The 24970-nt window shown below is 36.6% G+C and overlaps 1 protein-coding gene, 2 long non-coding RNA genes and 2 pseudogenes across 13 annotated transcripts; 3 read left to right on the plus strand and 2 right to left on the minus strand.

Annotated features, from left to right (window-relative positions):
• Positions 1-1155: 1155 nt before the first annotated feature.
• Positions 1156-12104, minus strand: LOC146905765 (uncharacterized). Its single transcript, XR_015017512.1, has 3 exons — positions 11964-12104; positions 2274-2359; positions 1156-1456 (listed from the first exon to the last, which is right to left on the minus strand). It is a non-coding gene; the product is annotated as an uncharacterized LOC146905765 (long non-coding RNA).
• Positions 4025-6528, plus strand: LOC146905766 (uncharacterized; annotated as a pseudogene).
• Positions 8040-8824, plus strand: LOC146905767 (secreted RxLR effector protein 161 pseudogene; annotated as a pseudogene).
• A 2170-nt stretch (positions 12105-14274) lies between the features above and the next one.
• LOC146905768 (uncharacterized) lies at positions 14275-22588 on the plus strand. Its single transcript, XR_015017524.1, has 2 exons — positions 14275-14697; positions 22391-22588. It is a non-coding gene; the product is annotated as an uncharacterized LOC146905768 (long non-coding RNA).
• On the minus strand, positions 15391-20302 carry LOC146905769 (uncharacterized). 11 transcript variants are annotated; one of them, XR_015017517.1, is made up of 6 exons: positions 19965-20290; positions 19731-19809; positions 18836-18918; positions 17422-17495; positions 16151-16285; positions 15391-15727 (listed from the first exon to the last, which is right to left on the minus strand). XR_015017517.1 is itself a non-coding variant. In XM_085722603.1 (4 exons), the coding sequence occupies exons 1-4, from the start codon at positions 18387-18389 to the stop codon at positions 15593-15595; spliced, it is 372 nt and encodes a 123-aa protein (XP_085578729.1). In that variant the 5' UTR covers positions 18390-18427; the 3' UTR covers positions 15391-15592. The 11 variants fall into 11 exon arrangements, 1 of the variants encoding a protein (XP_085578729.1); XR_015017515.1 differs by having other exon boundaries at positions 15391-16040; positions 19965-20289; XR_015017522.1 differs by lacking the exon at positions 17422-17495 and having other exon boundaries at positions 15391-15617; positions 19965-20300.
• Positions 22589-24970: the final 2382 nt, after the last annotated feature.

The raw sequence follows: 24970 nt of genomic DNA on the forward strand, positions 1-24970 counted from the left end.
ACTTAAGATCCAACCATCTTAGGGTTATCAATTAACCATCACTCTAACACCACCCAAACATTCTGAATGTTCAGACTCTCCCGATGCTCAACAGTCTTAACAGTCTATAGACTTGGCACTACAAAAATTTACAAATATTTTCTTAATTAATACTTCCAATCCTTATCCAATAACCATAAGATAGCTCATAGATCCAGGGTTGACTCCTAAAGTTTATACAGCAACATCCAACAAGTTACACTCGCGCAACTGCACAATGCCCCAACGCTCATTCTCAAACAACTTCGATACTTCCTATTCTCTTAGATCGTACAGAGGTCAACACCCATCTGCACAACACTTAGTTTCAAACCTTTCTCCTCTAGATGTCCATCATTAAAACGCCAAGTCCCAAATCTAAACTAGCTTGGGCACCTTGTCTCACATTCCAAGGCAACTACTACCTTCAATCCTTTACTTCGTATTATGAAGTCCAATAACTTCAACATGCGGCACCCCTTTAGCTCCAAAACAAGCACCTTCGCTCATATCCAAGACTTCACATTTTTCACAAATGACAGCTTTGCTTAATGCACCACCATTGTGGTCACATCACCTCACCAATTACCAACTCCATTCTCTTTCATCTTGAAATTCACTGATCTCAACATAACACTCGTGGCTGTCAATCAAGGTAGCTCCTAAACCTTGGTACTGCTCTGAACTCTTCTAAGTAAAAACTTATTGCAAACTTATCCTCTCTGGACCATTGCATCTAAAAGGGATCGGAAACAATCGTCGACCACAATCGACTAATGCTTTAGGTTCTAGCTACTACTCCTACTAAGATGCTAAAACAAATTTCTCCACATCAAGGAATAAACAACTACATAAGCATATCATACTTGGCCCAAAGCAAAACACAAAGCACAAAAGGACACCAAGCACTTATGTGTACTAAACCCGACTCTTGATCAGCTTAGGACACCCGACTCACAGCCCTTGAAGTAAATCTACTACCATGCTCAGATACCACAATGTAACTGCCCGATTTTCAAAACAAGAGTGCATTTTTTTTTAAATAACCCAATGCCATGCACTATAGGATTCAGGATCGTCTTTAATTTAAAATCAGAGTAAGTAAAACATTTTGAAAGCATTACCAACAATACAATCTGAATCAAATGTCACATTTTATAAAACAATATTAGGCAATGAGCTTTTAATATCAAATCATGCACTGCGAAAGTATAAATTAGTGTTCGAGTATTCATTTCCCATGGTAGTATCATTTACAACGGTGCCCAAACAAAAGAAGTAAAAATACATAAACATAAGACACCACAAGTAAAACATCTAAGCTGATCCTTAACTCTGAACTGGGATGACATGGTACAAGATCCCACCAATGGCATCGAGCCTGACTTCCAAACTGCTACACCTCCAAAGCCTTTGCTATTCCCGCAAAGCACACTCCCTATTTGGATTTGGGGCAAAGCCCGATCCACAGATTAATGTAAAGGGTCACGATCTAAAAATAACATAATTACAAAGATACTGCAGGCATAACATACTAGCATGGTAAATTACGTCAGCATAAACATTCTTCACATAAAATATAATGATGCACAATTAGCCTAGAAAATGCAGACTCTACATGTGTGATACAACCTCCACTGGCTTATCACATGCAAATGATTCCGGAATAATCCACTCCGCAGAGGGTAAGAAATTCATGATTCTCATACTGACACATCTGAGGTAAACCCCCCACAATGGTCGAGCAATCATGTGGTTCTCTTTCTGACACATCTGAGATAAAGCTCCCACAATGTTCGAGCAACCAAGACTCAATAATCTCATATATTTAAGGTGGGTTCCTTCACGGTAGTCCACACCCCGCGCGTCCGTGCATCTCCACGGACTACCACGTACTATAAGACCCGTGCGTCCAACGGACTAACACGTAGCATGAAATGCATGAGCATATATTGTCCACTCAATATGTGCAAATGCAACTCTTACACATCATTCAACATATGTAGTATAAAAACATGCCTCAACCGGAAGTTCACATGTTATCTTTCAATTCATATCAAACAACATTTCATAAATCAACAAACTTTTCATATATTTATTCACAAATCATATGAAAGCAATGCACATCAACATATCATAGTCACATTGATTGCAAACAAATCCCACACTGGGCAAACACATTCACAGTACATACAATAGCACATAAACCATCCAGGCATTTAGGTAACTATGATGTTTCAAGAAAGTGGCCTTACCTGAGCAAAGCATTCCTTACAACGTACTACTCTACACTCGTAAGCATCTACAACAGGAACGTCTCTAAACCCTCGAGCTAAGTATCCTAGCAGATACAGTGACTTAGGTAAATATCGGCTCTAAACCATTCTACCCATTCTAGGCGAAATTCAACTCACTCGGAAATATGATCAACTTCAATAATTCCAAAAAAAAACTTAAATAAAATGTTTTCCAAAAGAGCCTTCGTCTCAAAACCTCTCAAAACACTTAATCACCATAACTTTGACAAAAGTAACTATGGAGAACTCTCTCTCTCATCAGAGACTTTTCTTTCGAAAATTTATCTACTCAAAACATTTTGTTCCTTAGACAATTTCAAAATAACAATGTTTCTAAAATATTCTCCAATACTTCGACGACATTGAATAAATAACTATTTTTCTTTAAAAGCACTCATGAAGACATTTTTCTCAAATACTTTAGGTCTATCAAAAGACCTTAAAAAAATCAAAACAATTCATAAAATGTTTATTATTTTCGAATGAATCTCAACTTATTTTCCGTTTTGAAACATCCTTTCAAAACCACCCCAAAACTAAGAAAATGATTCTGACGAATTTTCGACAGAGTCTCCTTTGTGTTTACATTGTATACCAGATCCTCTGGCTTAGTCAACCTAACACAAATTCACAGACAAAATATTTTTACCACTAAGCAGTTGTGTTGGGTATTTGTGTTGGCTGCATTGTTGCTAAAACAAATATCTTTGCTCTGTAAGTTGGAACCAATGTTCCAGCATGTGGTTAGGCAACTCTGTAAGATGTTGGATACAATGTTCCAACATCCTGGCACGGTTCAGTGTGCCTGGGTTTCTGCCTTATCTGTACGCGCGTATTTTATCGTTTAAGGAAACCATATTTCCTTTACTTACTGACCAAGTAACGTGCATATCTTATAAGAATCAGCTGTGGAATATTACTAAAATAGATATTTTATTTTAGGAAATATTTGTTACGATTTGGAATGTTTCTAAATACATTCCGACATATTAGGACTTTCCAGAATTGTTTCTGATTCTGTTTTGCAGGTTTGCTGAACCGATCTGCAAGTTTACTGAAGCCCAATGAATTATTTAGCCCAAGCTGCTTCAGTATAAAAGGAAGACTTCAAGACCTAATTGCTCATTCAAGCCGTCATACTAAAAAGTTTAGATCTTTAGGGTTTGAGTCTTCATGTATTTTGTTCTTGTATCGTTTGTGATGCAAGTCTAGAATCTATACTGTGTACCTTTCTTGTGTGGGTTTAGATACTTGTTTAGGACTGGTTTTGTGAGTATTGATACTCTTGTGCATCAAAACGAAGTTGTGAAACAAGGTTTGGTTGTTTGTGTTGGAAGGTAACTTCTATTTTGTTGTGTTTGAGGTCTGATAGGTCACTGGGGCAGTGACTGACCATTAGGATAGTGAGATGGGATCTCAAATCTAGGAGTTCCTAGGTTGAAGTCTTGATGGGTAGGTCCTAGGTCATATAGTGTAAACGAGGAGTTTGCCGAGAGCTATTGAATAAGGACTACACTAGTGGATTTCCTTCCTGGCTTGGTAGCCCCTAGATGTAAGCGTGTTGTGCTGAACTGGGTCAACAAACTCACTGTGTTATTTACTTTTCTGTCCTTTACTTTCTTGTTTTTATTTTTGTTTTATCGCTTGATGTTGAAACACTGACTGGAACATTGGAAACGTTAAAACATCTGACAGAACTTTTAAAAACAAGTGCACTAGAATTTCAATTGGTATCAGAGCAGGCACCCTGCCTGTTTTAGGGTGAGCTCCAGGGAGTACTATTCTAGCACTATGGACAAGGAAGGTGGTTTTGTAAACAGGCCCCCTCTGTTGGATGGGTCCAACTATGATTACTGGAAATCACGCATGAGTGCCTTCCTCAAATCTATTGACAGCAAAACATGGAAGGCAGTTCTGAGAGGTTGGGAACATCCTGTGCAACTTGATGCTGATGGCAACAGGACTGATGTGTTGAAACCTGAAGAAGAATGGAGTGCTGATGAAGATGAATTGGCTTTTGGAAACTCAAAAGCCTTAAATGCTCTGTTCAATGGTGTGGACAAAAATATGTTTAGACTAATCAAGCAATGCACTGTGGCTAAGGATGCTTGGGAGATTCTCAAAACTGCTCATGAAGGCACAACTAAGGTAAAAAAATGCTAAAATTGAACTTCTTACCACTAAATTTGAGAATCTGAAAATGTTAGAAGATGAGAGCATTCAGGATTATCACTTAAATATCCTAGACATTGCAAATTCTTTTGAGTCCCTTGGGGAGAAAATCTCTGATGAAAAGCTTGTAAGGAAAATTCTCAGATCTCTACCTAAGAGATTTGTCATGAAAGTTACAGCTATAGAAGAAGCTCAGGACATATCTAGTCTAAATGTTGATGAATTGATAGGATCCCTGCAAAATTTTGAATTAACTGTCAACAGCAAGTCTGACAAAAAGGGGAAAGGTATTGCCTTTACTTCTAGTGTGAATGCTGATAATGCACTAGTAGATGTTGAAGATGATGAAGACATGGCAGAGTCTCTGGCACTACTTGGGAGACAGTTCAAGAAGATCTTCAAAAGATTTGACAGAAGGTCCAGACCAAATGGGCAGAACATCCGACCCGACATTGACAGTCAACCAAGTAAAGAGAAGATGACAAGACCTGACGAAGTAGATTCTCACTACAAAGGGGTACAATGTCATGAATGTGAAGGCTATGGTCATATCAGAACAGAGTGTGCCACTTTTCTAAAGAAACAGAAGAAAAGTTTGGTTGTGTCTTGGTCAGATGGGGATGACTCAGATGATGAGGTGAAAGCTGAATCTGCTAATCATGTCTCTCCCTTAGCTGGTAGAATAATGTCAGACACTGAGTCTTGTGAGGAAGAAATGTCTTATGAAGAGCTTGCTATATCCTATCATGACCTGATGGCTAAAAACAGTGAACGAACTCAGAAACTTGAAGAGTAAGCAAGAGAGATTGCACAGCTGCAGGATGAAAGGTTTGATAATCTGGCTCATATCTCAAAACTTAATGATGAACTGGCAAGGTTGAACCTTCAACTGAACCAGATTATTGAACAGACTGGAATGAAGTCAACAGAGTCAATGTTCAAACATTCTGAGGAACATCTGACTAAGAAGAAATCAAAGATATGGGTTTGTGATCACTGTAGAGAGAAGGAACACATCAGACCCTACTGCTTCAAGCTAAAAGGTGAGTTCATGCACCTTCAACAGAATCTATCCAGGAATGGGTGGAACCACAGAAACACCAAGGCTGGTCTGATTGCTCATACATCCCTTAGAGCATCATCTAAAGAAGACTGGTATTTTGATAGTGGTTGTTCAAGACATATGACTGGTGTTGAAACTTATCTGGAGGATGTGAGACCTTATGTAACCAGTTATGTCACATTTGGTGATGGACCTAAAGGCAAGATTATGGGAATTGGAAAGCTGATAAACCATGGGTTACCAAGACTTGATGATGTGCTGCTAGTCAGAGGACTAACTGCAAACTTGATTAGCATTAGCCAGTTGTGTGATCTGGGTCTGAAAAAAAACTTCACAAAACCAGAATGTCAGATCTCAGATGAGAAAGGAGAAGTTCCTATGAGAGGTACAAGATCCAAAGACAATTGCTATTTGTGGGTATCTCAGGAAGAATCATTCATCTCAACATGTCTCTTGACCAAAGAGGAAGATATCAAATTGTGGCATCAAAGGTTGGGACATCTGCACCTGAAAGGGATGAGGAAGGCCATGTCATCTGAAGCCATCAGAGGTTTACCAGATCTGAAGATTGTTGAAGGCAACATATGTGGTGAATGTCAGATTGGAAAACAAATGAGGATGTCTCATCCAAGGTTTGAACATCAAGCAACCTATCAAGTTCTTGAACTTCTGCACTTGGATCTGATGGGACCTATGCAAGTTGAAAGCATTGGTGGAAAGATGTATGTTCTTGTTGTAGTTGATGATTTCTCTAGGTTCACTTGGGTTAACTTTATTAGTGAAAAATCAGACACCTTTGATGTATTTAAAGAATTGTGTACACAATTACAAAGAGAAAAGGGATGTGGTATTGTTAAAATCAGGAGTGATCATGGAACTGAATTTGAAAACACTAGGTTTAGTGAATACTGTGCTGAAGAGGGTATTAAACATGAATTTTCATCACCTATAACTCCTCAGCAAAATGGTGTGGTGTAAAGAAAGAATAGGACTCTTCAAGAATCTGCAAGAGTCATGCTTCATGCTAAACACCTACCATATCGGTTCTGGGCTGAAGCTATGAACACAGCTTGCCACATTCACAACAGGGTGACACTAAGGACTGGTACCACTACAACTCTTTATGAGCTTTGGAAGGGAAGAAAACCTACTGTTAAATACTTTCATGTGTTTGGTAGCAAATGCTATATTTTGTCTGATAGAGATTATAGAAGGAAGATGGACCCTAAGAGTGATGAGGGAATTTTTCTGGGTACTCCACTAACAGCAGAGCCTACAGGGTCTACAATTATAAAACTGAAACTGTGATGGAATCAATCAATGTACTGATTGATGTACTGATTGATGTGCCTAAAGAGAGGGTTCCTGATGTTGATGATGATGTTGCAACACCTACTAGGGAAACTAATGCACCTACTCAGGTAATTGAGTCTGAACCAGAGAAAGATGAAAATAATGATACTGAGCCAGATCAAATGTCCACTAAGAAGGGTCCTTCCACACGAGTTCAGAAGAATCATCCATTAGAACTTGTTATTGGAAATCCTGATGAAGGTGTCTCAACCAGAAGATCAGTTGGAGTCATTGCCAACTCTTGCTTTGTGTCCAAGATTGAGCCTAAAAATGTCAAAGAATCTCTGACAGATGAGTTCTGGATTGAAGCAATGCAAGAGGAACTGAATCAGTTCAAAAGAAGTGAAGTGTGGGATTTAGTTCCAAGACCTGAAGGTGTAAATGTGATAGGAACCAAGTGGATCTTCAAGAACAAGTCTGATGAACATGGGATTGTGACCAGAAACAAGGAAAGACTAGTAGCTCAAGGCTACACCCAGATAGAAGGTCTGGATTTTGATGAAACATTTGCTCCTGTGGCTAGACTGGAGTCTATAAGATTACTGCTAGGTGTATCTTGTATTCTTAAATTTAAGCTGTTTCAGATGGATGTTAAGAGTGCCTTTCTGAATGGATACTTGAATGAGGAAGTCTATGTTGAACAACCTAAAGGATTTATTGATCCTAGCTTTCCAAATCATGTGTACAGATTGAAGAAAGCTTTGTATGGATTAAAGCAGGAATCTAGGGCCTGGTATGAAAGACTCACTCAATTTCTTGTAGGTCAAGGGTACAGGAAAGGAGGTACAAACAAAACGTTGTTTGTAAAGTATGACAATGGGAGACTGATGATTGCCCAGGTTTTTGTTGATGACATTGTTTTTGGTGGAATGTCGAACAAGATGGTTCAACATTTTATTCGTCAGATGCAGTCAGAGTTTGAAATGAGCTTAGTTGGTGAATTGACTTATTTTCTTGGACTTCAAGTCAAACAAATGGAGGATACAATCTTCATTTCTCAGAGTAAATATGCCAAGAACATTGTGAAGAAATTTGGCTTGGATAATGGTGGTCACAAAAGAACTCCAGCTGCCACTCACTTGAAGCTGACAAAGGATGAAGGAGGCATATCTGTTGATCAAAGCACGTACAGAAGCATGATTGGGAGTTTACTATACCTTACTGCAAGCAGGCCAGACATCACCTTTGATGTAGGTGTGTGTGCAAGGTATCAAGCTGACCCAAAAATGAGTCATCTTACTCAGGTGAAGAGAATTCTGAAGTACATCAATAGAACCAGTGACTCTGGAATTTTGTACTCATCCTATGAAGATACTAAGCTGATAGGATATTGTGATGCTGACTGGGCTGGAAGTGCTGATGACAGGAAAAGTACCTCTGGATGATGTTTCTTTCTAGGAAATAATCTGATTTCCTGGTTTAGTAAGAAACAGAATTGTGTGTCTTTATCTACTGCTGAAGCTGAATACATAGCAGCTGGGAGTAGCTGTTCTCAACTTGTTTGGATGAAGCAGATGTTGCAGGAGTATAATGTGGAGCAAGATGTTCTAACATTATACTGTGACAACCTAAGTGCTATCAACATTTCAAAAAATCCTATTCAACACAGCAGAACAAAGCACATTGACATTCGACATCATTTCATCAGAGATCTTGTTGAAGAAAAGGTTGTGACACTAGAGCATGTAGACACAGAGGAGCAACTGGCAGATATTTTTACTAAGGCTTTGGATGCTAAACAATTTGAACAACTAAGAGGCAAGTTAGGAATTTACCTACATGAGGAAGCCTAATCATCTGCAGTGTGAGGCGTGCTGACAAACTTCTATTTTTGCACGTCTTTGTAATGTGGGGTATACAATCAATGATGTACTCCTGATGCTCTGAACATTTTTACTTGGCATATTTTGTGGCTAAAAAGGGGGAGAAAAATTGATGTTTCCTTGCTTATACTCCCCTATGCATATGTGCTCTCTGCATATATATGTGCCTATATGTCTGTTTTTATGTATGCCTGGTTGTTTATCTGATATTCATATAATATGTTGTTGCATTTATTTTGAAACTTTTTCAGGCTTGTGTGTATATGTTGGCTCTCATGTTGCAACATCTTGATGGTTTGATAGGTCTTCATGTTAATCTAAGAATCTGTTCTCGGTAATTTTGTTTGTACATGTTCCTTGCTGACATTCTCTGATGTGTTGGGACATGTCTATGAAGACTGGTGTAGATGTTAGCACTTGTGCTAAAACATCTCTATGCTTATGAGATTATGGTTTTCTCAGATGCTGTACATGTTCCCTGCAAACGTTCAATACAAGGTTGGAACATGTTTATGAGACTCTGTGCAGATGTTGGCACTTCAGCTGCAACATCTTGATGTAATTCTGAGAATCTGGTTTTTCTTAGAATTCTAAGTGTACATGTTTCATGCTACTTCCTATATTATGGAACATATCTGATGACTTCTTAAAGTCTAAGTTATGTGTGTGACCTTTGATAGGTCTGCTAGCATGTATCTGCTGATGGTTGCTAGTTTGTGAATATTCCTTGAATGTCTATGTCCAGATCCTGAATCTTTTATGTCTATGCATTAGGAGTTTATCTGTTCAGATTTTCTGTATGCATGTATTCAGGGGGAGTAATGGAATATTCCTGTAAGTAGTCACTCATGAGATCTTATATTTAGGGGGAGTGATACTTCTATGTGTGCTTGTGATTAATCCAAGTTGGGTGAAGGATGTTGAGTCAGAAGTTTAAACATCTGTATCTATCACTTGTAAGTTTGGTAATTTGTGTTTCCTGACTTCTTTATGCTGCTGGTGATAGTTCTCTGAAGACATCCAAGTTTGTCACATGTACGTATAGGAACTTAGTATTCTGTGCTTCTACGACTGGTTGGTGACAGTACTCTGTAGGTATGGGAAATTTATTTTTTCCCTTGCCTCTATGTGTGGCAGGTTCTCCTGTCTGATGTGCTGAAGGATGTTGGAACATCCTATGTCTGTAGCATTGGAAACTCATTTTTCCTCTGCTCTTGAGAGATCTTGCTTCTCTCCACTTCTGTGTTGGAAGTTATTTTCCTTGATTGTAGCACATGAATTTATTTTTCCTCTGCTCTTGAGAGAAATTGTTTCTCTCTCTCTGTACAAGAACTCATGTTCCCTAGTTGTAGCTTAGGAATTTATTCCTCAGCTCTTGAGATTATGCTACTGATCTGATCCGCTGCTGCATGTCTCTGATCCAGTGTAATACCTCTGCCAGCTTTAGCTGAGATTGAAGATACGTGAGGTATTCTATGTATGCACACTTTTGCTTTCTCTAGAGTGATACTATCTGCTACTTCTTCTTCTTGAATATGTGTTCGTGATGACTTGCGAAAGTGTATATATGGTGTCTCTTTGGATTCTGTGTGCTAGCTGTTTCTTCATTAGTGCATGCTCATGCTCTGGGAGGAATGGTATTTTTGTATCCCTCTGTTTCATAAGTATTGGCCTTGATTTGTTTTAGCCAAAAATTTGCCAAAGGGGGAGATTGTTGGGTATTTGTGTTGGCTGCATTGTTGCTAAAACAAATATCCTTGCTCTGTAAGTTGGAACCAATGTTCCAGCATGTGTTTAGGCAACTCTGTAAGATGTTGGATACAATGTTCCAACATCCTGGCACGGTTCAGTATGCCTGGGTTTCTGCCTTACGCGCGTATTTTATCGTTTAAGGAAACCATATTTCCTTTATTTACTGACCAAGTAACGCGCATATCTTATAAGAATCAGCTGTGGAATATTACTAAAATAGATATTTTATTTAGGAAATATTTGTTACGATTTGGAATGTTTCTAAATAGGTTCCGGCATATTAGGACTTTCCAGAATTGTTTCTGATTCTGTTTTGCAGGTTTGCTGAACCGATCTGCAAGTTTACTGAAGCCCAACGAATTATTTAGCCCAAGCTGCTTCAGTATAAAAGGAAGACTTCAAGACCTAATTTCTCATTCAAGCCATCATACTAAAAAGTTTAGATCTTTAGGGTTTGAGTCTTCATGTATTCTGTTCTTGTATTGTTTGTGATGCAAGTCTAGATTCTATACTGTGTACCTTTCTTGTGTCGGTTTAGATACTTGTTTAGGACTGGTTTTGTGAGCATTGATACTCTTGTGCATCAAACCGAAGTTGTGAAACAAGGTTTGGTTGTTTGTGTTGGAAGGTAACTTCTATTTTGTTGTGTTTGAGGTCTGATAGGTCACTGGGGCAGTGACTGACCATTAGGATAGTGAGATGGGATCTCAGATCTAGGAGTTCCTAGGTTGAAGTCTAAACAGGTAGGTCCTAGGTCATATAGTGTAAACGAGGAGTTTGCTGAGAGCTATTGAATAAGGACTACACTAGTGGATTTCCTTCCTGACTTGGTAGCCCCCAGATGTAAGCGTGTTGTGCTAAACTGGGTCAACAAACTCACTGTGTTATTTACTTTTCTGTCCTTTACTTTCTTGTTTTTATTTTTGTTTTATCGCTTGATGTTGAAACACTGACTGGAACATTGCAAACGTTAAAACATCTGACATAACTTTTAAAAATAAGTGCGCTAGAATTTCAAGTTGAAACAATTAAAATTTGGATTCTAAAAGTGTCAACAATCACTTCCAGCACTAGCTCAACACAAATTATTTTAAGAAAATCCAAATAAATTCATCCGTTGTCGAAACGTTGCGAACCATAGGTCTATTTTGACTGTCTCAACGACGCGAATCCGTTGGTCAACTCATTTTCACATTTCAACAGTTTTAAAATGACGAAAATGCCCTTGTACGGTTCAGCCCTTTCATCCGGACAACATGTTTCAAAAACTAATCGGTTGAATCAACTCATTTACTCGTCTAAAGCATAAATATCAAATAAAATTCACAGTCGAACACTTTTCCAAAAACACTAAAATTTTAAAATGATCCGATCTTAAATTTTCTTTAAGATCTATACTCATACGGACTTACCCAACAACATTAATACATAACATCATGCAAACATCAAAACCGTGATTTAAAAGAGGAAAAAGGAGAGGAATACCTCATCAAATGATAGTGAATCACGCATAGGAATGTAGGATTCATCGCTAGCTTCGTTTTGATTTCTCGTTTGAGCGATTCGGACAAGGAACGAGGAAGTTATGGCCAAAACAAGATGAAGATGGAGGAGGGAGAGTGGTTTGCGGATTTGGATAGAGAAGAGAGAGAAAATTGTGTTTTTGTGAGGTTTGGACCACAAGTTTACTATATATAGTAAGTAGATTGGTTCGAATTAAACCGGACCCGATTCTCGTGGTTCAAGGTACACGTAACTGACAAAGTTCTATCCTAACTCTGATGAACTTCTAACCAGTCCCAAACATCTTAGAATTTCCTCTTCACTCAAAAACCACTATTCATTCTCTAATATTTTCTTTTTTCGAAATTTACTCAACTCGCCGTCTAATATTTCTAAATTCCCAAAACGACTAGTAAATTCCCTGGATGAATATAATGACTCCCAAGGTCCATTAATATTTCATTTGCAGGTGAATTCATAATTGATTCTACTTCAATCAACAGACTCACAAAAATGATCAATAAGATTAAGAAAACACATACTCATGCATTCCCCTTAACTCAAGTCACAAAAACATAATCATTCTTAACAAACATCATGAAAATCATACTCAATCACCCAGAATAGAAAAACAATATATGTGAGTCAATCCTAGACCTCACATAACTAACTTGCTCTTCAAGTTTCCATTCAAAATAATAGTTTTGGAATCAAAATAATTTTTCGACAAAATGTCATTTATTAACAAAGAAAACATCAGAACAAAATACAAAGCCCTAAATTTAGTCGCAACTAAATTATGGGTCTTACATCTAGCTTCCAATCACTTAGGAATGCATAACTTTATTAGAGAAACTTTTGTACAAAACAAGTTAGGAATGCATAACTTTAGTTTTGTAAATTACTAAGGAGGTTTTGGTTTCGTCCCCTTTTGTTCTTTGTTTTCTCTGCTTCCTTTTCGTTAATACATTTTGGTTGATTGGCTCTTTGCTAGGCTAGCCTTCCTTATGCTTAAAAAAAATAAACATAACTAGTTTTTTAAATTATTCATGTTTATTATAGAACCATTAGTTTTTCGCCTAGGTGGCTACAAAACCCTAGGGTTTGGGGAGGACCATTATACATCGGATTACTAGCAAAATTTGGAATTTGATTTGCTTTATTTTAAAAACTATTAATATACTAAGATTGAATGTTTCAAAACAAATAACATGTTTATAAAAAATTCACAAAATTTAAAAACTATATGATATTTAATCACATCATCTTATTTTAACATACAATACACTAGTTATAACATATGTAAATATCTACTATCGAAGCATACACCAACCAATGTTTAGATTATTTCAAAATGTTTACACACAATCATTGATGGTCGGGTTTAAGCATGTGTACGGTAATATCCCGCCTGTCAGTATCGGAATATTACCAGTCGATCGTGTCAGAGGATTAATATTTCGGAAAGAAGTTTGATGGAAATATTTATTATGAGATGTCAGCTTAATACGGATAAAGTATCAGTGTCGGATTTAACACGCTTGAGGCAAGGGTATTATGGTAATTTCATGGGAAAGGATATTTATTTGGTTTTGGCACCAAAATATCTCATTCCCCTTATCCATTCTCTCTCTTAGGTTGTTGGTATGGTTTTCTCCTCCTTCTCTCCACTCCATCGATCTCTCTCTTCTCTCCCTACTTCACCAAATCATCAAATCTTCTTCCTCATGGATATTAGGTTGGTGATGGATCATACATCTTGGTTTTCTACTTCTCCTCCCTCAAGAACAACTAGAAGCTTTGGGTGATTTCACTACTTCTTCTCCTCACTAATAGAAGTTTATGAAGCTAGGGTTTAGTTTTTTGGTTAAGAAGAAAGGGAATGGAAGCTTATGTTAAGCATGTATTATGGAATGGTTGAATCAAGATCAAGAAACTAGGGTTTTGAAAGATGAAAAGTGGAAGAGATGCTTAGAAGTTTTGGGGTGATGTTACTACTCTTCCTCACAAAGAAATTTCTTTAGATATTAGGGTGTTGGTGAAGGAAGCTTTGAGTTGGAATAGAGATAAACAAGCAAGGATCAAGGTGTCTTAGTTTGCAAGAAAGAATGACAAGATTGAAAGTTATGATCAAAGAAAGCAAGTGTTCAAGAGCTAGGATTATGGTTACTCGAGCTAGAGACTTGGAGCTATCACAACAACTTGTTTAGGTGAGTTCCTAGATAGTTACTGTAACATCCCGCTCGGTAGCTAATGGAAATTTTACCTGTTAAATGTATCAGAGGACGAAAGATCATGGAAAGTAAGTATAATGGAAAATGTTAAGTACGAGGGAAGTTAATATTATGCGGTATCAGTTGAGTATGGACTTATGTATCAGAGTCAATCAAACACGCTTAAGGCAAGGGCATGTTGGTAATTTCACGCAAAAGAGATATTTATTTGGATTGGACCCAAAATTATTTCATTTCCAATTCTCTTTCTCTCTCTAGGTTAAGAGAAGAGAATTCTCTCCTCCTTCTCTCTATAAGGCCGCCCATCTCTCCCTCTCTAGGCCATCAAAGCTTTCCAAAATCATGCAATTGGTGATCAAGCAAGGATCTTAGAAGCTTCATGAGCAAAGAACAACAAAGGGAATGAGTAGAAGCTTGGAATTAAAGTTAGGGTTTGAACATGAGAAGCTTGAAGCTTGAGGCAAACACAAGGAACAAGCTAGGTGAGTTCCATAGATAGATTACCCACCTTTGGGATTGATTAATCTTGTAGTTAAAATCATGATTTATGTTAGTTAGTGTTTATGGAACTTTAGTACCCACTACAAGAAAACTGTGATTTAGCGTCGGCCTAAAACCCACTCTAACTGGGTAAAAACCGACGCTAGTACTAATTTAGCGTCGGCTTAGCGTCGGAGTCGGGGCAGGCTAAAAAAGTCGAAGCTACCAGATAGCGTCGGATAATTACCCTCCGAGGCTATTTTTACGTCGGTTTGACCGAGTTAAAAACCGACTCTTCATAATCCGAGGCTAATAAATCCAACATCAAAATAGTCAACCAAATATTTCGAGTGGGCTAGACCGACTCTAATTATAACAAATTAGAGTCGGAAATACTAACGCTATGGTCAACATACAGTCAACTATTTCTTATAGAGTCGGCCCTCAGATGCTAAAGTCAATATTAAATAAGTCAACAAAATCATGTTGCGTCGGCATGGCCGACTCTAAAATCAACATTAATATAATCTAATATTTCTACTCTTTTCACATTATTATATACAGAAACCACATGAAACGTATTGCATGAATAACGTGGAAACTCCGAAAAAAAAATCCAATATCTTTCTAATTGCATACATAAAAAAACTTCATAAAAGAGCATATTGGAACGAAAAACATCACTGCTTGCCCCGTAAACAGAGAAATATACATAACTTGTTAGCTTCAATCATTTGTTTGTCTAATGTTACTTCATGACTATATGTTTTCTAATTGTACTAATTATGTGACATTTATCCCTCACATATTCTAAGAACTAACATTTGTTCTACCTTTCTGCTATGTGAATTTAATGAAAATCTGAAAGCAATGAAAATCTTCAAAAATTTGCAAAATTTATACATTAACGAATGCTACAAATCTGCAAAACAAAACCACAAAACTGAACTACAATACTGAACCATAAAGCTGCAAAATAGAGCCACAAACCTGCAAAACAGAGCTACAAACCTGCAAAACAGAGCTACAAACCTGTACAAATAAGAGCCACCCAACAATAATGAATGTGGAACATAGAAATCACCGAAATAAACAAAAACAGGCTCATGAGTATATGCTTTCTAATTGTACTAATTATGTGACATTTATCCCTCACCTATTCTAAGTACTAACATTTGTTCTACCTTTCTGCTATGTGAATTTAATGAAAATCTTTAAAAATTTGCAAAATTCATACATTAACGAATGCTATAAATATGCAAAACTGAACCACAAAACAAAACTACAAAACTAAACCACAAAGCTGCAAAACAGAGTCACAAACCTGCAAAACAAAACCACAAACCTGTCCAAAACAGAGCCACCCAACAATAATGAATGTGGAACATAGAAATCACCGAAATAAACAAAAGGAGGCGCAAGCAACAAAATAATTTATATTTGGTAAATACTTACTCCAAATCGTGCAAACCATTCTTCTTTAACTTTAGCATAAGCTGGCTCGGTGGTGAGTTGACCTTAAGAATAGATAGGTTTATAAAATTGTGTTCGTATGGCATAGTTAATGGAACTTCACTAGCTGGAACGAGTCTGCAAAGTATCAAAAGACTCATCTAGAGTTACCAATCAGTCATGAATAGAGAAAGCATTTGACAAGTCATGATGTTGTGATTTCAAAATTCGTATTGATAAGTTTACTTATAGTCAAGCATAATATGTATAAAGCTCAATTGATACTACTGCAGTCATTGGCGGAGCCACATAGTGGTCAGGGGGTTCAACTGCACCTTCTCAACTTTTCAAATTTACACCTATTTTTCTATATTTTCATTGTTTTGAACCCCCTCAAAATTAAGCCTTGCACCATATTGCATTGACTGTCTCCTCTCACTAGGAAAAAGTTGGCAAAGTTGGGTCTGTGCACACCCTGTGACAGTAATGCAATGCAGATTGCCCAAAGTTTAAGTCAAAGTAAAAAATATCATTTTATATTATAAATTGATGATAGAATGGAATCAAAACAAAATACCTTGAATGGAAATTAAATCTGGCTATAATAACGAACATGATATCTTTTTTTTTTTTTTTTGAATCGGCAAAAACGAACATGATATCTGTAGTTTCAAGGATATATAGCATAGAAAATGTATAGGATATTTAGCATTGTGTTTTCAAATTTTAACTAATAACTATTCTATGTTGGAAAAAAAATGTTAAGATGTGGAAATTTTTCTTAAATAAATATAAATATATTTTAATATTTATAATTTTACTACATTCATCTTTAAATATTGAACTTTTCTATTGTTTCTAAATAGGCAAACAACTATTTTGATCCCATGTATGTATGAGACACTCTTACTGTACTCTTTAGATGTATCGAAATTGCAAACACATTTATAGTGCATCTTTTTTTTGGTAATTCTAAGATAAAATTAACTATGTAAAAACTAATTTGATGATCAAAATGATTACTATTTTTGATACATTCAGAGAACAATTTGATAACGAAATACACATTTAAGGTAAAAATTTGGTAGTTCGAAATTTTGAACCCCCTGACTCAGGGTCTTGGCAACACCACTGACTGCAGTAACAATTACATGTATTGCATATGTCTGGTAAGTTCACTCACCTATAGTCAATCAATACCACAGTAAACATGTGCATAATATATGCTTAACTAGATTATAACGAACAAGCTCAGGAAAAACAATGAAGATTACCTGAGTTGAAGTCGACGAAGGGCAGGACAACAATTGAAGATCGGGTGTTGTAGAGCAAGAGTTGCGAGCGGGAGCTGAAACGACAAGCAAAGAGGATTACATTTTAATGTTGATAACATGACCCTTTTCAACAGAAATTGATAGAATTAATCCTTGGCATTACTAATAACTAGTTCCTAAAATTTGCTTATAAAAAAGTATATATATGCTAGTACTTTGCAGGCAGGCAACATGTTAATGGGGTCTAGCATGAATTCTAAGATCATGGTTGTTTTTAACTAAATTAAACCATGACTAAATGCCGTCTAGCATGATTTCTTAGATCTTCTTTCATCTTTTTAATGAAATCTTCAAATTCTTGAACTATCCTTGTTGAAATAGAGTATGTTCTTTACGCAATTTGAAAGCTAATAAAAAACCTGCACCTCTATTATTCATTATTTAATTATTTATAAGAAAACCAAATTTGACCTCTAACATAGTAAAGTCTGCTATAAATTTGACACATTTCCATTCTAATGAGAAAGTACCATAAAGTTTGACCCATTTACTATTTTTTTTCCACACATTTCCTATTATCTAACAATTAAACCATGGAATCGGCAACGAAATCATATCTGCAACAACATAAATATTCACAGATTCTAGAGATTTAGATTTGAAAATGCTTGCCGAAGTTGTAATCATACTGATCCATTAAAATTAAGAACTTGCTAACTATGTAACACAGACACCTCAGATTGAATGCAAGTCTGATGTCCGACATCGACACAATTTTGACAAGTGACACATGTTTACATTCAACTACTTCCATCTTTGAAAATTATTACCAATGTTGGCATCTCATCCGATTTTCGTCTGCGTTTCATTGCAGACTCACATGGATAGAGAATTGAATTTTTCACTCTTAAGAGACTCCAAGTTGGATTTTTGAAAGTTTTTTCTACTCTGCACATTATGAAATACATAAGGGAAATGTTAACGAGTGCCCCTGGGGCACTCTTTAAGCACTTTAAATAGTAAGCTTTATATGAAAAGTTGTGTATTAAATGCATTGGAAATTGTAATGGTTGACTTTTTAAAAGAATAATTTCTGAATTTGAGATGCTTAAAGAGTGCCCCGGGAGCACTCGTTAACAAGACCCAATACATAATAGTATAAGGCTAATATGCATAAAATTAAGAAAACCAATGTAGGGATCCTATAAGATAAAAAGCCTATTATTGAAATTAAGAACAACATAGAAATTTTTTTTGTTCAAAATATAGTATAACATGGCAATAATGTCATTCATCAGACAGACTATACTTAGATATCAATATCAGTATGCATGATACTATATTCAAAATACATGTGTGTATGGGTGTGTGTAAAACAATAATTTAATAAAAATCATAGGAGTTTAGTACCCACCTCATCTAGTGAAACATATCAACTAGTTCTCAGCGTTGTTTCTTGAGATTTAACTGCTTCTTATTGCCATCATCGTACAAAATCTATTGAATATTATTAGAGTATAGTGAATAAACCATAATTAGCTTATATGTAAACTATGGTTAGTTGGTTGGTTAGATAGTTAGAAGTTAGTTAGACGAACTCACCCCTATAAATAACTCTCAACAATTGTACTCTCATTCATCTTTTATAAAATCTAATTCATTCTACTATGAGTCTCTATGGGTATCTCCCACATGAATACTCTTATGCACTCTTTCTAGTCGATCACTATGACCTTTATCCTTGGAATTCCATGATTACTAACAAATATTGACAGGGAAAATTAACAAACATGCTTATCTGATTCAATATTTTATGCTTCTCAAGTTAAGGCCTTTTTGTTTAACTCATGTACTTAATATTCTTCTTCTTCTTCTACGTAATATTCTTCCTTTTCTATTTTGTTTTCTTCTTCTTCTTAGATCAGGAATTTACATTGAAAGATGAAGAACCCTTATCCAACATTAATGTCGATAAAAAAAAGACCAATAAATCAAATGCATATATAGTAGAAAAATTCATGATTCAGATTCCCATTCAAAATAAATAACTACACAAAACACAAAAATTTCATATTGAGATTTGATGGTTGCTTTTCCCATTTAAAAAACCTTAAATTTAATTTGTTTTCCATCTCTTAATTAAAGTTTGTAACTTCATCATCAATATTAAAACCCAATAATAAAACAACACAATAGGAGCTCCTAATACACTATAACAAGCCATGATTGATAAATTATATATATATATATATATATATATATATATATATATATATATATATAAAATCATAATTTGTCAAAGGTCACACCTTTGTTGTTATACTTTGTTGTTATAAGCTGAGAATTTAGGAAATTGGTAATCGACCCATCTCTTCTTCTACGTTAAATCTGCAAAAACAAACATCAATTCAAGTCACACCTTCAAACAATCACTTCCTATTTCAAAAAGAAAAAATAAAATTACACCTTCAAACAATCACAATCAGTTCCCATTTCAGAAGAAAAAAAACGAATAACAATCACTTTGTAATAGGAAAAATTACCTTCAAACAATCACTGTATGGGAGAGAGGCAGAGAGGTAGAGAGATGAAAAACACTCACCGGGTTAAAGAGTACGAGAACGATGGGTGAGAGAAGGAGATGAGCGAAGGATTGAATCTGAGTGTTGGGTGAGAGAAGGAGAAGAAGAAGGAACGAAGGATCGAAGGACAGGGTGCAAAAAATTTGGGCGATTGAATCTGGAAGGTGTTTTTTTATTTTGAGTGAAAGATGATCTTTTTTTGTTACAATTTAAGATGATAAGCTTTGTAGATGAGTGGTGGAGATTTTTTATTAAGTAATTTTATTTTATTTTTTTATTAAATGAAAAGAGGTGAAACGTGTTGAAAAAAATTTAATTTAGGGTGATATATTTGATATACATATATATATATATATATATATATATTTTTTTTTTTTGAAACAAGGGTGATATTTTTGTTGACTTAATAAAAAAAGCTTCATAATTTGTAAAAAAAAAAAAAAAAGCTTCATAATGATTATAAAGAAATTAAAATTTTATCAGCAAAAATAATAGAGTCGGATAGGCAGACGCTAAATTTGTTCTTAAGTCATATGTGGGTCCGCTCAACATATAGCCTCGGCTGCGCCGCCGCTAATAATTTCTAAAAATAAAGAAAAATTATATATTGGTGTAGAGTGGGTCAGGCCGACTCTAAGCGACCGCTATTAGCGTCGGTGTCGGGGGCCGACGCTAAAATCTGAAGCTAAAAACATGTTTTCTTGTAGTGACCCCAAGCCAGTCCTAGGTGATTATATGTTAAAATTGCCATGAGTTATGTTTAAATAAGTCTATATATGTTGTTGGATGTATTTGGTGCATTACAGGGTCGAATTGGATGAGGTTTGGGTCGAAAATGGCGAAAACCCGCAGCCGGAACACGCGAAAACGCAAAATTCGCAGCGCTGCGCCTGAACAAGGCGCTAGGCGCCCACAATTCAGGGAGCCAGCGCTAGGCGCCCTCCCTCTGGCGCCAGGCGCCCCAGACAGGACAACGTTCGCGTTGTTCTGCGCTCGGGTGCTTGGGGGCAGTCGCGTGGGGGTCCGTAGCGATCGTTTCGGTGTGTTCTTGTACTGTTTTCACTTGTTTTTCTACTGGAACAAATATGGTTTTATCAAATCTTAAGAACTTATAAACGGCTTGTAATTCGGGTTTTCGGCACGTCCGGTCTTTAGTAACTATTGGAAATTTGCACAACTCGTCAATTGATCCTTGCATCATTAATCATGGCAATGTTAGCATGAATTACAAGGATGGCTCAAGAGAGTTTAAGCATGATGGGGTAGTAATGAACTAAGAAAGGGAATGTATGTAGAGCCTCGGCTTAGCTAGTCGAGAACTAGTATGTTTAGCAAGAATCCCTAGAAAGATAAGACGCGAAGTGTCATCTCTTCGCACAAGAGCTAGTATGATTTAGCAAGTACGTAAGCCGTGGTTTGACTAGTTAGTCCCTCCACCATGATTAGGTATGAATATGAACAAGTAAGAGTTTACCACTAATCGGTTCGATTAAGGTTCCGAGGTAAACACTCAAGTATGTATATGTTTAACTTATGCACGACAAGACCATGACTAATAAGTGTAGGTGACATGTCTCTTGATATCCACATCAGGGGGATACAAGGGGTTCTCATTATGAGAACGATTCAAGCCGTAAGGGACCCGCATGTCACTGAGTAACAAGACGTAGGTGCTCGTGTCTCTTGTTATCCACGCCAGGGGGATACGGGAGGTTCTCGACCTAAGGGGAACGGTTTAAGCCGCAAGGGACCCGCACGACACCGAGGGAGTCCGATGTACGTACATCGGTCATGTATGGGATTGATTTCGGGGTTACTCCACCCGGGACTATCCGTAAAATGAATCAAGATAATAACTGTTTGTTCAACGCTAACCCATGAATGAACTTAGACACGATTATGTTTATGATGATGATTATGTTATGTTTATGCTCATGATCGAGCCCATGTATGATATGTTTAAGAACAACAATAAGAGCATGAGATGCTATTAGGCGAGAGCAAAATATGTATAGGACAAGTAAAGAATATGATACCGATGACGGTCTTAGGATTCCCCTAATCGTCCGGTTTAGAATCGTGTCATGATCATGTTATGCTTAGGCCTCGATACTTAGCGTGTATTCTTGGCAATGCGGTTCTAGGTTCCCTCTCGACCGCCATGACACGTATAGGAAGTGAAGCCTATAACAAGTGAGATAAGACTATGACGGCTCTAGTATGCACTACCATCTATGTATGCAAGTCCCCACACACGTATAATCAACCGTCAGGTTGTAATGTAGACACGTGGTGACCGTAGGTTTCCCCTTGAGGTTGCCTATAGCCTAGGATTTAGGGGAACTCACTGAGACATTATGTCTCATCCCAATCCTTATTTGTTTCAGATGAGCAGGATGATTATGTATGTGCGGAGCCGGATGGATATTACTTCAAGAGTTCGTTAGTAAAGCTGCAGGACATTATGGACATCAAGGATGTGTTTTTATGTATGGTTGAGTTGTATTGTATTATGATTTATACGAACGTATCTTGATGTAAATAATATTCATTCGAAGTTTTTAATTGTTGTATATTTTAATGTATCCAGTACTAATATTAACGCACGTGCCAGACTTTTTAGATACGTCTGGTATGGGTGTTACAATTGGTATCAGAGCAGGTCGATTCAGACCGTGCCTTGGGTCATTAAATTACAACTAAGGTAGTGGGACCATTGGGTTCCAGGTAAATGTTCTAGTTGTTGATGTTAGATGAGCCTGATCAACTCAATTTAACATTCAGTGATTAGAATGGATGCCTGAGAGCTGAATAGGACCCAGGAGGAATGAAGTATATGATGAAGTAGCTTGATTGTGCCAAAAGGTGGCCGGTGAACTAATCAAGTAGAAGTGTGAACCCTCTGGGAATGTAAGGCATGTTTAGAAGAAACGTTCCGACAATGTCGGGTAAGATGATAACGATATTCCATGTACCCGTAAGTGAAGAAGTTGGATATATGTAACTAACCATGACCGAAAGTTTCGGTAAGAGTTGTTGTTGGAACGGGTTTAAGATATTCTAGAATGTCTGAACAAGGCTACAAGGTAGTAAGAGGTCGGCGTATGTTGACGAAGTCAACAGGCTCTCAGGAATAGCATTATATGAATGAAGTTAACTATATGTATGTTTGGAAGTTGCATAAGTAGCAACGTAATGAAGTAAGCCATTCTTAGCAGATGAAGTTAAGGATTATGTGGAAATTTTACGTTAAGAGACGTGATGACAAGATATCAGTTTCTAATGTGCCTTGAATGGAACCGAATGATGTTAATGCTTGCCATGCAAATGTTATAGAATTGTTTTAAGATGTTTGGAAGGAATGATATGCATTGGGATACTTGAAGAAATAAGATTTTTATGTGAAATACAATTTTTATTTTGGAAAACTGAGTTGAAGAAAATACGCCAATAGCGAAAATTTCGCTAATAGCGAAATTACTCCAGAGGATTTCGCTAATAGCGAACCTGGATCGAATTTTTCAGTTTTTCGAGAACTGTTATTTCGTCTCTAGGGTCAGTAGTAGCTATTGGGGGTTGTTTTCACAATCTTTTATATAACCAACACTTTCTATAACATCAAGTATCGAATGCACGTCATATCTTAAGATTTCTGAGGAAGAAAATGCATGGACAAGTATTAACGGAAATCAATCCGGTTTAAGGTAGCTTTGGAGGTTAATGTGTCAAGAGCCAAGATCAATAGTACAAAGTTCCGGCATATGACTGGATAAAGTGAATGCGTATGCATGAGGTAGGAAGCGAGAAATTTAATTGGTGCAAGTTATAAGACATCACAAAGTTTTCGGATTATGTGGAATTATGGCGTATCTCTCGAACTTATGTTTTGCTTAACGGACATGCTAGGGCTCGATATGATGTTGGATCATTAAGTTTACGCGTATGGGTGATTGAAGTTGACATTTTGGAAATTCACGAGATTTTTTTTCTAGGAACCGGTTTGCTACGACACTCGTAGAGCGAGCTAGACTCATTAGAATCTAGAATTGATGACACATATGTGTTATCAGCTCGTTCTATGATTTTATAGTAACAGCTGGGGCCAAAACTCAATATATTTATAAAGTAGAAAATTATCAACGTCAATGACCTGTGCGCTAGTTTACGAAGTTTTCTTTAAAAAAAAAATAAAAAATTAATGAGTAAGCATTGGTATGATTAAGCAAAATATAGTCCGCGAGAATGCGAAGGTACAAAGATTAGATGTTCAAGAAAGTTATGTTCAAGTGCTAGATGGGTTGTTAATGGAAATTGAGTTTACACAAAAATAAGTTCAGATATGATATGTATGGTAAGTGCAACCAGCAAGAAAGTAAGGTTTACCCCCGAGTCAAGTATTATGAGCATAAGATAAACCATCATGAGTTTCGAATTCACAAGACAAGTGTAAGGTTGTGATGTTGGTTACAACATGGAAGATCTTCAGAATAATTCAAGAAGTAAATAATCAAGGGATAAGCATGAATTGAAGTCTCAATTGCTCTAACGGATTAGAGTATTAGTTTGAGCCAACCAGTGGGAATCAGAGTAGCGCTACGGAAGTTAATGGTAATCATGAAACGTGGAATTTTAGTATGTATGAATCTTCGTGAAGAATGTTCGGTTGGAAACACAAGTTTAACCAGAATGCATCATAAGACATGCAAGGAGTTCTCGATGTGATAGATAAGGATGAATTCTTATTCAAGCATTGTTGGCTAAGGTATAAGTTTAAGTATGTGTCGTCATCTAGGTAAGATAAAAAGGACAAGAATTGTCGTATGATAATTGGTCAAGATGCATGAATGATGATAATAGAAAACATGTAAGGACCAGAAGGATTCGTTTCGTAACTTAGGTAAAGAATCAAGCTTAGTGTTTCGAAGAAGAGAAATAAGTTTATGTTAAGAGGTCCAAGGATTTCCTAT

Source organism: Medicago sativa, chromosome 7 (assembly GCF_051527215.1).
Source record: "Medicago sativa cultivar Bolivia chromosome 7, Bolivia_mono, whole genome shotgun sequence".
Lineage (NCBI taxonomy): Eukaryota > Viridiplantae > Streptophyta > Magnoliopsida > Fabales > Fabaceae > Medicago > Medicago sativa.